The 16,875-nt window shown below is 38.7% G+C and overlaps 1 protein-coding gene across 1 annotated transcript; it reads left to right on the forward strand.

Annotated features, from left to right (window-relative positions):
* The first annotated feature begins 9,903 nt into the window (after positions 1 to 9,903).
* foxc-like (forkhead box C-like protein) lies at positions 9,904 to 12,836 on the forward strand. Its single transcript, NM_001164993.1, is given in 1 exon segment — positions 9,904 to 12,836. A coding segment is annotated over 1 exon segment (1,431 nt). The 5' UTR covers positions 9,904 to 10,015; the 3' UTR covers positions 11,447 to 12,836.
* The last annotated feature ends 4,039 nt before the right edge of the window (positions 12,837 to 16,875 follow it).

Below are 16,875 nucleotides of genomic sequence, written 5' to 3' on the forward strand. Positions count from 1 at the left end.
AAATAATATTTATAGCAATCTAGTGTGTTCGAATTCTCTCCCACCGCGGGTTTGCATTCAGTTCCGGTATGGAAACCGTGGGCACTTCCGTAAACAGCTCGAAACCGGAAATACCGAGTGCACTCTACTTGTTCTTCATAAATTAAAACGATAATTAAAATTATATTTGCTCTGCAGCTAAATGTATATTATCCGTTAACAACCCGAGTCACGAATCACTCAGACTCAGTAAGCCCATCCACAAACTTGTCATGAATATACTACAATTTCAATGTCCCAAACCATCAAATTTGAAGAAAGAGTACTAGAAGACGAGATAAACCAAATGCCCAATTTGACATTAGCGTTCATAGTACTATTCTCAAGAAATACTATGTTACTCGCCGCCAGAACTTTCATTTGTAATGGCGGGGGATTACGACGTGGGATAATACTAATTTTATATTTATAGCAGTATTTGTGTGCTATTGTGAAACGTGACTTTGACCTTCTCCACCAATCAAACTAAAAGCGCTGGTAAACATGTGTTTTATCCGCTCCTTATCTAACATAGTGTCACGGTAGATACAATGAAAAGCTTTTGTTTTTAATTTTTTTATAATAGCTCTTGCGACGGCCGAATTCTACCCTAATTAAAAAAAAAAAACATAACTTCCGGACGTTTCCTTCACCGACATAAAAAAGTGGCACTCCTTCTGGAAACTGAAACTGCATATCAGCTTGCCAAACTTTTCATCTCTCAAAATCGCAAGTGATATTCTTTGCTTACATGCACACACAAAGAAAAAAAAGAACTCTCCGCTGCGTGATCCGTAACTGTGTACAGCCTGTTATGTACAGGGTAGACGCGGTCACTGAAAGAACTGGCATTGGGCCCTGTTACCGATATCCAAACACCGCGAAGGTGCTTACAGTATGTTTAAGGTATACCTTTGTAGGCCGATAAATTCGCCGCCTTGACATGTTATTTTACTGTTTCGCCGTAACTGTAGTATCTTTCCTCTCTGTGTTACTAATTCGTTTCTATTGTTATTCGCATTTTAAAGGTTAACGCTCTGGCTTTTTTTTTTTGTGGGCGTTTAAAAATTCCCGTTAGGTTAGCCTCCTGGGTACGAAACATAATAAATGCCGCCCGACGAACACCCAGTGACACTTCACGACGATGTTTACCAACACAATTGGATGACCACTGAATGCACTCGGAGGCTTTAGACCGGTATAGAAAACAGTTGATGATGTATGCGCGTTTTTTGCGTAATCGAATCGTACGTATCGAGCATTCCGTGAGACGCAAAGCGTAGCAGGTTATATTTAGGGGTGGCGCTTTATGGCTTACGTAAACAAACATAGATTGAAAATTACAACAAAATAGTAAAAAATTATGCTCGCCCGCAATGTCAACACGCTTAAACTTGGGTATCATCCCAATGGTTGCCATTGAATTCGTGTTTACTCGTTTACACTTCTAGATCTCCGATATTGACAATTTCAATATGTATTAATCACCCAATATATTTGAGCGTGGGTAACTGAAACAAACAATAGATCTAATATGGAGGTATACCTCCATAGATCTAATAAGCAAATCGACCGTTTGATGTCATACCTGAAAGATAACAACATAGATCAGTTGAAGAAATAGTCTCAGTACTATTATTACCGTAATCTGTCATAATTTTCTGTAATATTAATCCAATATCACTAGATTCGTATCTAACTATTGGTTATAACCCACCGAGTGTGAATTTTTCTGAAATAACATCGGGATTACGCAGCTATCGTTATCGTCAGCTACTGTAAAGGGGGTAATTATTCACTGGGTTTTAATTTAGCTTATTTCGCTGACTGGAAAAATGCGCTAAATTAAAACACAGTGAATATGTAAAATTTAGCATAGAACACATTATCTAAATGACGAAACCGTGAATTTAAAACCCACTGAATATGCCTGAAATGGTAAATCAGTGAAATTTAAACCCAGTGAAAATTAGTCATTTTACAGTATATTATGATTTGCCAAGGCCAGCTGTCCTATAAACTCCTCGTAGCTCGTAGCTAACTATAATAACGAGGGGCATATGATAATCATAAAATACATCTTTCCAAATCTTCATCGCATAGTGTTTTTAGAGTTTATTTCAAGGCGTTGCAACAGTGATCTTATTAATCTGTATATGGTGAACCGAAAATGTAATTATGAAACTTTACGGATCTGATCACATTTTTATTCCATTGCTGGGCAGAAGCGGTCAATTACATCTAATGGAATCAGCTCTCTCGGGCGAATGAGTAAAGTATGTTTGTTTTCACGACATTGCAATATCATCGATTGCATTACGCATCGTGCGAGATATGGTCCTACGCTAACATCGCGTTTACGATATACGTTATGTAACAAGCAGAACAGCCTAATCAATCAATCGAACATAAAGGAACAGAGTAAAAACGTAATATATTTATTTATTTATTTATTTATTTATTTATTTATTTATTTATTTATTTATTTATTTATTTATTTATTTATTTATTTATTTATTTGTTTGTTTGTTTGTTTGTTTGTTTGTTTGTTTGTTTGTTTGTTTGTTTGTTTGTTTGTTTGTTTGTTTGTTTGTTTATTTATTTATTTATTATTTATTTATTTATTTATTTATTTATTTATTTGTTTGTTTGTTTGTTTGTTTATTTAATTATTTGTTTGTTTGTTTATTTATTTATTTATTTATTTATTTATTTATTTAATGCGATTTCACGCATGTATATCTTATCATCTCAGTATTTGTTTTTTTCATCTATGTCACGTATTTGAGCCTTGCTATTACTAGTAGTTCGGTTAATCAATAGATTATACGATCGAAATATAAAAAAAAATACCACATAAAATACATATAACCGAATATATAAATAACTATATGTTGCTCTTATACGTTTATTACTGTACGTAAATGTGTCTATTTGTTGTGTTTGAGACGTACAGACATTTCAGTCTGTGCTGTGATATATGGCAACTGCTTGGAATTAAAAATTGATGATTCGGCTAAGAGTAGAAGATTTTGTGCAATCTGTACCGGGTACACAATAGCGACGGATCTATAATATTCCATATAAAACAGAATGAGATGGAGATAGTACATCCGTATGATATTTAAAACAACACACATACAATGGTACTTTGGGTTTCGGTAAGCCTCAACTATTGAATATGTTTATTTTGTCACAGACTGTTCGAAAACACAGAGTTTATTTTAGAACTAAACAAACACGACGGATGCCCGAAAATCTCGCCCTCACTGCGACATGTTTCGAAAATCCTTTATGAAAATATTATAGACCTGTCAGTGCCGGGAGTGTGTGTCAGTTTGGGATGAACGCTGTGCTTTGCTTAGCTATGGGTTAGACTCAAACACAATAGAGGGGCCATTTTTAAACGGAAGATTCATTTTTACTTCTGAAAACATAGCATGATAATGTAAGCCACCACGAAGAGTCGCGTGTTCGCGTGTGCACGTATTACCGCGATTACCCTTGCTTGCCTGCTTACTCTCCGCTGTAATATTGTTGAAAAATATTGATTCGATCAAATTGGAGTTTACAAAAAATAACTTGAATATTGTTAATAATAATATTAATATTTACCTTGACTATGAGTGGGGAAACAGTGTGTGTGTGATTTGGTGGAGTAACCTCAACATGTCAATGAAGATACCAAATATATAATTCCGTGTAACTTGACGTGTTCATTAATGACGAGGGGTGGCTTCTCCCATTCTCGCATTTATTTCTACAACTTAACACCTATGCGTCTTTAGTAGTAAAAATAATACATATGTTGTAAATAATTTACCGAGGTGAATTGTTTCGCAGTGAAATGCAATATTTGACGCAACGCTAAATTTAGTGAATGCATTCAAACAAAACCAAAAACAATATTTCGTCAAAATTTGTACACATGTATATAGGAAATGCTGACTTATGTAACTTTTTTAATTATTTATTATACGAGATATGCAGTTTCGAAAGTTTTTTTAAATTATCTCCATAATGAAGCCCAAAATGTTGACCAATTTGAATTTAATAATATGTTTAGTTCTGCTTGAGTGGACACTAATTTGTTGTTTTGATCCTCACAAAATATAATGCTATGAAATATACATATCAAATGTGATACGAGTCTGTTATTGGTGGAAATCGTTGATCATTCTACTACTAGTAGTGATCTTGTTTCTTGTTCCACTGTTGGCGTATCTTGTTGTTTTTTGCACCAGCGAATCCATCGATTCCGAATTTGAAGCCTTATAGCTCAGAGCTGGAATTTGGTCTCATGATCTACAAACAACACATCTCACACAAGGGGTTCTCACTCTCATAGCATGTAATCTACACAAAAACTCGCTCTGTGTCAGTGGACTCTGTCCCACTGTGCAACAATGTGTTCTCCGGCAAAGATACCATCACAGCGTCTTCGTTGCCACAGGCAACAACTCCCCGGCCTTTACTCGCTGTCAATATATTGAAATTGCCCCGAACCAAGACTGTGGAAAAGACTTTTTGTAGGTGTTGGCGAGCATGAGAGACTCAATTCGAATCCCTCTAGTTGGGTCAAAGTTCGCGTTTATAACTTGTGATACCGTGACACTGGCCGTCTTTGAATTTGAAATACGACTAATATATCATGTGACCATAGTACTATATCCAATCACGAACAAGTTTTTTTAGTTCCAAGATCCAATGAAAACCGGTTTTCCTTAATACTTCAATAATTGTAGATGGCATTAATTACTCCTCTTTAATCGGATATTTGAGCCAGTTCGATTGAGTACATACTTATATTGCTCTTCAATGTTGTTGTTGTTGTTGTAAAATGGAATATCTGAACAGTTACTTATGACGATGATTTATTTCCGTGTAGAATTTCACAACAAATCGCCCACGCACGCGGTATTTATTTTGCACTGTCCAGACAGGCTTGCGCATCACTCATCACCTCCCGTCTCAGTGAGAAAAAAAATGGGAGTTATGACGACTTGGTAACCCGATCCAGTCTTCGTCACTATCAATCAAAAGGCTGGGATCCGTACTTATGGCATCAGTAGTACGGTGCCATTCACAGCTTTTAAGTCGGTGATAAGTTTTATCTGTTAATTTTATCGACGTGGGATTGCAGTCAACGGGGAAGGTTAATCAGGGCATTGCGAAAGCATCCCCTCTGTGCCATTGATCCAACTAAAACACAGCAGTATGCCGAGGCAGCCAAGCTGTGTTGCCTTGAGTACAGAAACTTGACATTGAATAAGGCGGCTTTTGAAATTCTTCATGCGAGCGTAAGCTGGGCCCGGTCGTATCTGAATATTATCATGCATGGAACTGTAATGCCCGCGTTGTTTTAGTGAAATAAATGACGTTTGGTTATAGCTCACCATTCACATAGTAATTATTATTATTATTATTCACAGGGATAGAGGGACTGTGTATTATTGGACTATTTCTGTTTCAATATTTGTTTGTTTGTTGTGTTATCACTTGGCAGCTCACTGTTCTGACAAGATTATTCTCGCAACTACAAGTAAACGAAGTCGTCGCGACCAATAATAATAACAGTAAATGCATACCAATGCATACACGCGTAAGCCTCGATCACGATTTAATTAGTAGAGAAATGTACATGTTGGAAGGAAACGTGGTTGACCCCGAGGTCAAAACTAAACATCTCTTTTCGCGCCTTTATATATTTTATAGTGAATATTCGTTTCGGGGGATACTTGTATGTTTAGGGATTAATAGGCAAAATAGACACGACGACCATATGGCGATAAGATGTGTGCAGTAGAGATCGGGGAGTGTATGTGTTTATCGAGCTCAATCTATCATAATCCCGATTTCAGCAGGATGTCCCAATCGTTTCGTACACACCTTATAATGGACTTGTTAATCCGTTGTGTTTTATGTCCTTTCAGCTAATGCTGGCTGCCAAGCGATGGATTTGGATATCCGGTATGCGCTGTTAGTGGAAAGTCATGTACAAAAAAATAAAGGGGCGTGTATTTATTGCGTCGTAAATCACAGATGTTTTTTACGAGTGTTTGCTAATTGCACGATAATTAGCTTGTGTGTCTGTAAACTTCTGATTCTGTTTGTCTCGCACCTCGTTATCGGTGGTTCGCCAGTGTATGAATAAACTCCCGTCTGCTTACAAAGGTGTCAAGAGGACACTTCCGCGGGCAACTATGTGTGTTCCTACCACCACTCTACTGGCTATCGGAATCCAATTTACCTCTGAACCAAATACGTTCATACACTTTTTTCAGAAGTTTGTAATATAATTATGGACGAGCAGAAAGTCTAGTTCCCGTTACCTAGGAGATGACTTAATTGTTCTCCTTTCTATTTGCCTGCCACTCCCCCGGGCAACTTGTGGGGCGAGTTCAAAGTTGAAAGTCACACATCCTACCCAATGTGTGATTCAACCATAGAAGATAATACCTGCTATTGTTAGGAAATACAGCTCTCAGAAAAATCATTTTATAAGAATTGAAGTTGTGCAAAATAGTTCCATTCTCTGCCAATCTGTGCATGTCATGTTCATAATTGCGTACGCTTTCTGAAATCTTTTGAAACATTATTTGTTTGAAACAATCACACCAAATTCAATTCTTTCAAATAAGGGTGGCATATGACATATTCCTTTTACGTAACATATAGGTTAAGTTAGTCACCTTTGATTGGCCAGGATCTGTTGTATGTATAGTAGATTGTTTTGTATTAGTTTTCTTGTCCTGGATTTACATTTTCCTTGTCATGTACTATATAACCAATTTAATTCCTTCCGAGGAATTTTACGTGTTTTAATAAACTTTACTGGTAAAGAATGACCGTTTTTTGGATCACAGGTTTTACTTGCCCAATTACTAGCGTCGGACAAGACTGCGTGCTACGTATTATGAAAGTAAATACAATTGATTCCCCTCCGCACGTGTCTTGAATTTTTGACAACATTTTCACAGTATTTCACGGTGTCCTGACCCCGATGTCGTATATTAATAATATTATAACTAATAAATAATACAAATATTAGTTTCCACAAATTGGGCGCCTTGACGCGTTTTTATAATCGCTCTATAACCCAGCAATGTAAAATGTCATGTAAAATAAAGAGTTTTCAGTCGGTACCAGCTGGTCTTCGCATATTTCGTGCATTTCCCTTTCTTATGCGACCCCTAGAGTAAAGCCGCGTGGTATTCCCCATATCAAAACATAACGCACAGGCATGGGTCTTTACCGGGAGCTTGCTCCTTATTGCACAAAGCCGTTTCCCGGCGCGCGGCTGGACTCATCACACTAAATAATGATATAGGATACATAAATAAATATGTCCCGTTATTAAGATGTTTTATGAAGAAATACACTACCAGCGTTCACGTTGTAGTCATATGAGCTCGTTTTACAAACTACACTGGGTCTGTAATAACAAGTACTATGTTTCATTGACGGATGAATGGTCAGAGGACGTTGCCACAACCGTTTTTCAATACAGGCCTTATACTCGGCAATACAAGCCTTTACACACAGCCTCACCAGTTAAATTATTGTGATATACACAACAACACCTGACACGAAGTCCCCGAAATAATGGTATATCTAATAGTGTTACGACACCTAAACATACGCGTGGTTTGACTTTCTGTAATACTTTTATGCTAAATTATTCGTCATGCATATGTCGTTGACGTTGAACTTCAAAGAAATGGACAAAATAAGGCCTGGCCCGGTAAATAATGTTCCAATCGAAGTGTAGTAAAATGACTAAACAAAAACAATTAACCCGAAATCTTCTTTGATGGCGTAAACTGGCCCTGTTGTCGCTTTCTTTCAAGGAAAGCTTTAATTGGTTACGAGGCTGAAATTACAACAACTTTTCGAGCGCTATTCGGCCTGATGGATTTCTGAGTCTTTGTAAGTATTGTTTCATGCCGCGTTTAGTGAAATGAGAGCTTGGGTCAGAACGGAGTCACCTGGGGCTACATCATAGCCGAAACTAGTGGGGATGTTGGACATTCGGTAATATTAGACACAGCTTCTGTTGCTCATTATAAAAAAAGGGCAGCTATATGTGGGAGGAAGAGGACGAATGATCTGCCAAAATTATAGGGATTACGGGTTGCAATTGATGTATCGATGCATTAGGGAGTGGGTTTCATTTCGTGGTGTGCGCATAACTGTTTCTACCTGTAGATCACGCTCCCAAGGGATTATTGATGTAAAGAAAAGGGTCTCCATACATACTTACATTCTTGTGTTGTTCGATCGCCGGGGACTGACAGAAGTTAATTAACACAAAAGCGTACATCAAAAGGCGTACTAAAGCAACACACAGAGATCGAATAAATCGTCTATGCGTTATGCTTAAAACTAAAACGCGCCCCGGGCGGGCTATGTCGCGATGCGAATAATTTCCTTGCTTTCGTGATTTTTTTTTTTTTTGATTCTTTCTCTTGCTTCATTTTCCGAACTGTGATATATGTAGTAGAAAGTTGTGTACATATACATACATCTGTAACTCGAAATAGACGTGTGAAACTGGAGCGCTCGTCTTTATTCGCTTGGGTGCAGGTGCAGGAAATCCAACACCAGGCAAGTCACAGTAGTTGGGGCCGGTACGTCACTCACTCCCACTGATGCTGGGCCTATCACATTTAGCATCCTAACACGACCAGTCGCGCACAAACAAACATGCATTATTAGTAGGCCTCTGATTCCCTGATTTCTCGCAGGTTAAAACAAGACCACGCTGAAAAATCAGAGATGGCCGTTACACATGTCTTGTTTTAAACCGCTCTTAGATTTAACGACTGGTACACCTTTGGGTAACGGAGTGGCACGTTTCTTTCGAAGTTTATAACATTTGAAGCGGGGTACGCGACTTGTTTGTCTGTTGATTCAACACCGGCTTAGACGGAATAAGCTACGGTTGCCAGTGTGTTACAATGAAAAGATCTCAATAGCTATATGTATGCATGTACACTATGGCTGCCAAGAGGGGTCGCGTGTTTGTTAAGCCGAACAAACCTCCGGTCATCCAAAGTATTATTCGCACAACTCGGAATAAATTTTAAATCGATTCACGTTTAATTCTATTTCCTTTTCTATGTTAGGGGGCGGCTACGCTAACGTGTTGAGATCAGCTCGGTGATGAATCTGTGTAGTGTTTATCATTGATATTTAATGCGAACCAGCTGGTTGCCGTATACCAAACAACACGCTAGCTGCTCAAGTTTTTTGTTCCCCCCCCCCTCCTCAAAAAAAATCACGCTTTAATGGTTTCACTTTTCACATTTGCTCGTTTACGTACGACATTGAAGTAAAGCATTGACGCGATACTCCGCACTACATGTTGCGAAATGGGCAATAGCCAATTAAAGCGATAGTATTCAGTGAGAGAATTAAAAGCCATCCGATGAAAACAGTGTTTGTACTTTATGTACGAGTGGATATTCAAACGCCGTATGTTTATTCTGGGTATGTGAAGTGGACGATTACACAAAAGTCTCTTATAGAAATACACTCCATTCATTTATGTACAACAACAATCGAACAGTCGAGTGTCCACGCTGCTGATCGTAGAGGGGGGAATAAAGCGGAAAGTTGTCTGCAATAGCAAGAAAGTTTTCTCTCTCAATTATATATTGTTAACTGCCGGTGTTGAAATGAACGAAATCACCAATTAATTTATTTGCTCGTCAAGGCGCTCATGACATGCACGTCTTTATTACTGGCGAACTCGGTGTGTGGCACTCCAGTATGGGTGGTCAGCTGACACCAGCGGTGATTGGCTGCGCCTGTCACTGGGCGGAGTCAGGGCGCCGTATAAGGCGAGGCCTCGTAACAACAATCGGGATAGTTTATGTTGATGATTTGTCATGATCAGAAACAACGTCAGGAACTCTCTGCGCATATCTCTTTCGGTTACACATTGGTGGCATCAATAAGATCGTAGTCGATAGCTTATTTCGCTGTGTAAACCATGCAGCCACGATACCCTCCAACACACGGTACCAGTCCCGGCGGTTTAGGAGTTATGCACCCTATGTTCACCGACCAGAACTACTATAGACACGCCGGATACTCCAGCATGCCGATGTCTATGTACGGACACGACCAGTATGCTACTTCTATGGGCAGGCCGTATGCTGCTTATTCGGCGCCTCATCATACACCGAAGGACATGGTCAAACCGCCGTATTCGTACATCGCCCTGATCGCCATGGCTATACAAAATGCACCAGAGAAGAAGGTCACTTTAAACGGTATTTATCAGTTTATTATGGATCGTTTCCCGTTCTATCGCGAGAATAAACAAGGCTGGCAAAACTCTATTCGCCACAACCTTTCATTAAATGACTGTTTTATAAAAGTTCCCCGGGATGATAAAAAGCCCGGTAAAGGTAGCTACTGGTCGCTGGACCCCGAAAGCTATAATATGTTCGATAACGGGAGTTACCTGCGACGTCGTAAAAGATTCAAGAAAGTTGACGGATCGAAAGAAAAGGATGGAATATCACGACGAGTTTCATTAGATCAGCAACAACAACAGAACGGCCAACAACAAGATGGCGTATCGGCCAGTGAGCAAAGAACCAACAACAGTTCCACGCCTGTCTCCTCTGCTGCGGCGTCGCCACCTTCCTCAATAGCTTCGACAGATACCACAATAACTCTTATAACTCCAAAAATAGAGCCTTGTGAAAGAAATGGCAATATTTTAAGCGAGACATCGGCAACAAATAATCGACAGTTGACAGTAGATGACACACTGGACTCAACGCAATCTTCCGCCAACTTTAGCGTGGAAAATATCATGACTCCTCTTCGTGACTCACCTAGTTATAGCAATACGGAAATGAACATTAACTCTGGTACATCTGCAATCTCGTCTAGACCAACTCAATTGATTTCTCCGCAACCCCAGAGCTATCGTTCTAATTCGTCAACGATATGTACGCAATCTAACAGCATTAACGCTTCCGTCGCGGCACTCAATTATCACTGTAGCGCACATAATGCCATGTACGAAGACACGACCGGTAAGCACATGAGCATAGCACCAACACCCGACGAACTGCACGCCGAGCACGTCATCCAGCGGCACAGTCCGCCACACGCCCACAACATAGGCTCACATGCAACCCACAGAAGTCACCAGCAGAGCATACTGCATCGAGCAAATGCGTGGTATCACCAAACAGACCTAGGCTCAACGCCCATTCACACCACTCAAGCAGGCGGCAACTTCCCGACTGTCAGAGAAATGTTCGAATCACAAAGACTCGCCACGTCAAACGCGACCATTGCACAGTCGCCGACGAATCCCTCGTGCATGGGTTACGGAAGTCCGTCTATTCCGTACCCGGTGACATCGTATGCTGCGGCGTATACGGACTGCAACAAGTTCTAACATCTCGCGGCTATCACCGAACAAAAACATTGCTTGAGAGGGTAAAAAAAAAGAACTTCTGTTAATCGTCGTCCACAGCTCCCAAGTTGTAAACGGTAACGTCTATTTATCTTACCTGTCCGCGCATAAAGAAACATATACACTTGAACAGTTTAAGCCTGTTATTTGCTTAAAGACAATTTGTTAAACCTAATTTTTCTCATTAATTTCGTTCCGATAGATATTGCTAGGCACACACGTACCCATGTTTTTAAACTTACAGACTATGTATCAATTTCTGGTGACTATATATGTTTGCCTTTTTTGTTCCATGTGTTTTTCTTGGGCAATCCAGTTGATGACATTGCTTGGACAAATAGACACAGCTTGTAACTTCCAAGGTGTTCTTGCCCAAGACTAGCTTGTCTCTTAGCAGAGGTATGGGGTAAGACTCTTACATACTGATAATTGAAATCAGGTGCATGGTCTTTTTTTATGGATGAAAAAAACTGTTATTTCCATATTGGTTTATTTTGGACATGTTAAAAAAACATGCACAAAAAAATAAAACGACTAGAGAAGCCAGGTGAATTTTTAATATTTTACGTAATATTTCCTATTTTAGTATGGAAAAATAATTTCTCAGGTTTTTAAAGTGGGGCGATCAAACGTATAAATATGGGTTTCCGTGCTTCATCTTTCTCTTATCCCATTTTTTATATAGATTTCCAATTTATATGGGGTTCCACTTCTTTTGAGTTTAAAAGTGAAAGATACAGTGGTGTTACTTACTTCAAATTTGAAGGACTTCAAGGAGACTAGTTATAAACAGTCGCCAGTCCCTCCATGTTGTTTAAATGCAACCCAAACTCGTGTCAATGAAGCCAATTTCTTGTATAAAAGTGGCATTTTTTTTTTCATTCCGCGAAGATTGGGGCATTTAGTCTAATAGCCACGTTTATACGTGTTGTGTGAATTAATAGTTGTTTTAGTATTTTTATAGCGCAGGTAAAAATCAAATCAGGGTATAATTTATTGACAAAAATACGAAAGGAAATTTTTTTTATTGGTTTGTTAAAATAGCCCGGAGTGATCAAAAACAGTATTTTCCAGCCTCAAGAAAGAGGCTTTAATTTATTAGGTACCGTTCTAGTCCAGTACAAACATATAACGTTGGACTGGTTTATAGGAATCTATCTATATTGGCTTTAAGAAAATACACAGTATGGCCTTTCAGACTCATTATCTCGTCGTTGCAAAATCAACAGTAAGCGTTGAACCATTGCAAGAGGGCTCTCGTTGGCGATCTCGCCAGGTTTTATGTTATTTTGTTTCTGTAATTTATGGTTCCCACAGCAATTTTCGTGTTCGTCGACAAAATAAATCATCATTTTCTTTGTTTCGATTGAAACTTGAGTCACTGCTTGATTTTTCACCCCGACGTCTTTTATTTTACCCCAGCCCTTTTGCTATCGCAAGGTTCAATGAATGGGTTTTCTTGCAATCTCACGGCCCACATCCATGCATGGCGTAAACAGTGGCGATGTTTGAGTACACACTGAAAGTAATTGACAAACATTCGAGCCTAAACGGTTTGGTCTGCTTTTATATTCGCAATACTGACTCAGTCAGTCTGGGTTTTCGTTCATTTACATGACGGAATACCTATTCATAAACACCGCTAGAGTCGGTAAAACTCAATATTCTCATTGGAGTCGTGTATTACAATGCAGCCACTGTTTTGCCTCGCCATGGATCACCTTAGAACGCGGCGGTACGAGACACATTACCCAGTGGGCTGGTGCGTCGACTCCGAGTTGCAAGAGCTTATTAACAAATCGGATAAATGAATAATGTGGTAACGAAATTTGATGTATTAATTAGGTAGATTGGAGCGTGCTTTGGCGGAGCATTGATGGCTTAATTTGACCGATATTTGCCATACATTTATTTCACAAAATTTGCAGGGCGGGACGGTATACCATACGCAGTTAAAAACATACATGTGTAACGTCTACCCAAGTGGCCAGAATGTATTTCTCTATCATCAACCCCTTAAAACACCTCCTATTCAGTTGGTAACTAGTCGTCCGTCTGTGGATACCAGCCAGCCAACAAATTAAATACACTCCATGTTGATTAATTGATGAAAAGATCGACTTCGCCTAAGGGAGTTTTCACTCAGGAAAATTACACCGCACATACGACAATCTATACCCGGTGTTGAAAATTCCCGACTGTCATAAAACTGATGGGCAAAGTACGTGAATTTCGTGCTCCGACATCGGCAGATTTGCCACACATGCAAACTGTATGCGATTTAATGGCCCCAGTGACTTCCTTGTTGGTTGTTAAGCAATACTCAAAGCTGTTACTAACATAGTCGTCGAGATAGTGAAGAGGGATGTACACACAAAGTTAAAAACCATCTGCTGAACGTCATTCTTTGTCAAATTGACCAAACATCTGCAAAGTCAACATAGTATTTACACTTCTGGCCCAGTCGGCTAATATGTTTCTTTCTTTTGGTTACAAATGTAGATTTCCCGTCCGATGAAATTTTACACTACACTTTAAAAAATAGCAAACTGCCACAAATTCGTGAAGTTTTATTGATCTTGTTAATATGATAATCATTGTCATATACATTAAAGCATTTTAATACGCAATTTTCGCTGACGCAAACGCCAATCATGCGTGGGGCACGTGACAAATCATCATATATGCAGTCATGTTATATTTGCATGTGCAGCTCGGCTACTCGATATATTTAGTTTAAAGCAATAAAAAGTTAAATACATTTTCCTGCAAAGTTATGTTACAGCACCCATTTCTCCCACCCTTTAATCAAGTATCGCTGAAGCAGTGAAATTTTGACACAACTATAAGAATATATATTCATCACTGAATTCTAATTAAACAAAAATAACATAGATATTGTAGGTACTCATTCTCTTTTGCTCATAGCCAGGGTCCAACTCTTCAATATTAATCCACCAATTGGTCAGTGAATCTTGTGTAGTTTTGCCGGTTTTTAAAACGCAGTGCTGTGCGTTTGTGTGTGTGTGTGTATATGTGTGTGTGTGTGAATTTCATCATCAACACATGACCAGTTTCCTTTTTTTGAAAGTTACCTCAAAATGATACAGATCCATGTAAAATTAGAACGGTGACTATATCCGGGTCGTCACTAACGATATCCCATGAAATCTACTTGAGTTAGTGTCGGCAACGAAGTTAAATCGTTGTAAAATTACAGGGAGATTTCAATTAAAGAAATGCATTGAAAGGAAATGTACAAATCCGCGCGTTAATGTTGTGTGGAAATTACGCGTGTTATTACATTTTACATTCCACCTTGAATTTAGACACAACCAAAACTACCACTGAACGCACCTGTTTTCGATTGTTTCTAACTCGTACGTCGGAAAACACTTCAATTTTCAGGTAGGAAATGGGAAACAAAATTAGCACCTCCGCTCCAGTATGAGATTATATTATTGGATTACACAATCTTCAACTTCAAAATTTCAATTTGATCCGCACCTTATACAACAATATTTCAGACAAGTAAATCCAATATTTGGAGTTCGGAAGAAGCAGTAAAATTGTACGTATTTTCACGTTCGTATTTGTCGTGTTTTTCAACTCCAATCCTCGAAGCAACATGAGTCTCACCCGTCATACATGATTCTGAATCAGCGTTTGAAATGTCCATACCATATCCAGTATGGATAAAATGAACAATTGAACTCCGAGTCGAGCAACTTTATTTCTGCAAATTCATAATTATGATTTTGGGCGTTGTTTGAGATATATATTTTAGGAGATCATGGTCAAATTTCCAGTAGTTAACACTCAATTTTCCCTCTCAGAAAATAACAAATATAATATGATCACGTAAATTGTTCGCGGAATATGTCATTTCATTTTAAACATGTTTACATTGATTCCTCTAGGGCCACAGTGCACCAATAAAAATGCCGTATACCGCCATACAAATTGTTACCCGTTCAATGATCCCATCATAAAACTGGAGTCGATGATCATGTTAAAAACATGTGATTGACCACAAACTCTGACTTAATGGTGTTAAAAACCTGGTATAACCGTTCCTGACATATGACAATATTAATTGGGTGCAAGTGTAGTATTCAAAACCTCGTGTGTGAGTATTTCGTCCTTCTGAATAACTACTTTGTGTATTTTTTTCTACCGCTAAGACTTGTTTGTCGTTCAGACCGACAAATTACGTAAAATTGCAGATTATAATAAACGAACTTTTCCTAAATTTACTGACTAAATTTTAAAACCCAAATGGTTATATATGTTGACAATAGCCGCCGGGGTAAGAACGTTTGATGGCACTCGTTTTGGAAAAAAAAAAACACTAATTGCCGTCATTGATTTTACCCACTTTCGTCATTGTTTTGCCTTTCTGCTGTCTGTGGATCATTTTACCTCACAAATTACCCGATTAATAGAGAATATGCAAAAAATACAGCGAAACCACGCACATACACTAAACACAAGTTAGGAACCGTAATATTATATAATAATAATAGAAAAACAACATGTTTTCCGGGCTTTGCAATATGTATGTCGGATGCGTTCAGGAATGAAACAATTGATCAGCAAAGTCTATCAAATTATAACGATGAAAAACAAAATTAAAATGACTTTCTGAGACCAATACTAGAAGAAAATTCGCAGTCGGATTTTGAGAAAATTAATTCATAGGACTTCGATGCGATGGGCTGTGTTCCTATTGTTAACGTGGGCCCGCAATGCTCATTCATATTTCCAGTGTCATTGTGAAGCGAGCGGCCATATTGAAAAAAAAAATCATATACTGATTCCTATGATTTTTAAAAAATAACGCCTTTTGTGGTCTCGGCATTTGCATTCGATTCATGTAAAAATGCTACCGTGATGAAAGAGACTGATTCTCTCTTTTTTCACTGATATTTTCTATAGTTTTGAATGGTTAATGTTTTCACACTCCTCCCAAGCGTGAATTGTAATGGGCGAATTAAGACGACGCGAAAGTGGATATTGGAGAGAGGGTGCCAGCTTTCGGGATTGGCGACACTGAAATATATCTCAGTAAGTCCGTATACGTGTGCATTTAATAAAGCAGCTCAGGACATTTTCTGAGAGCACATTTTGGAATTAGCTGCATCGCACAACCCACTCTTTTTAAGAGGTTCGCCTAAGAGCCCAAACACCCTCGAATACCGCTAAAATTGTTTTAAATTCAGAATATTATAGGCACCGTAGTTTTTTTTTTCGAGTTTGCTGGGGAGATTAAAAAAAAAACTTTGATTGCGATAAAGAAACGTGCTGTACTCCGGAGGCGAAATTTATCAAATGTCCCCAAGAAAAAAAGCAAACTGATTACACGAGCTTCTAAGCTGTCTGTCCATTTCAACAGCATGTTCCCCTTTTCA

The sequence above is a fragment of the Saccoglossus kowalevskii genome, chromosome 6 (assembly GCF_978046115.1).
Source record: "Saccoglossus kowalevskii chromosome 6, keSacKowa6.1, whole genome shotgun sequence".
In the NCBI taxonomy this organism is placed as follows: Eukaryota; Metazoa; Hemichordata; class Enteropneusta; family Harrimaniidae; genus Saccoglossus; species Saccoglossus kowalevskii.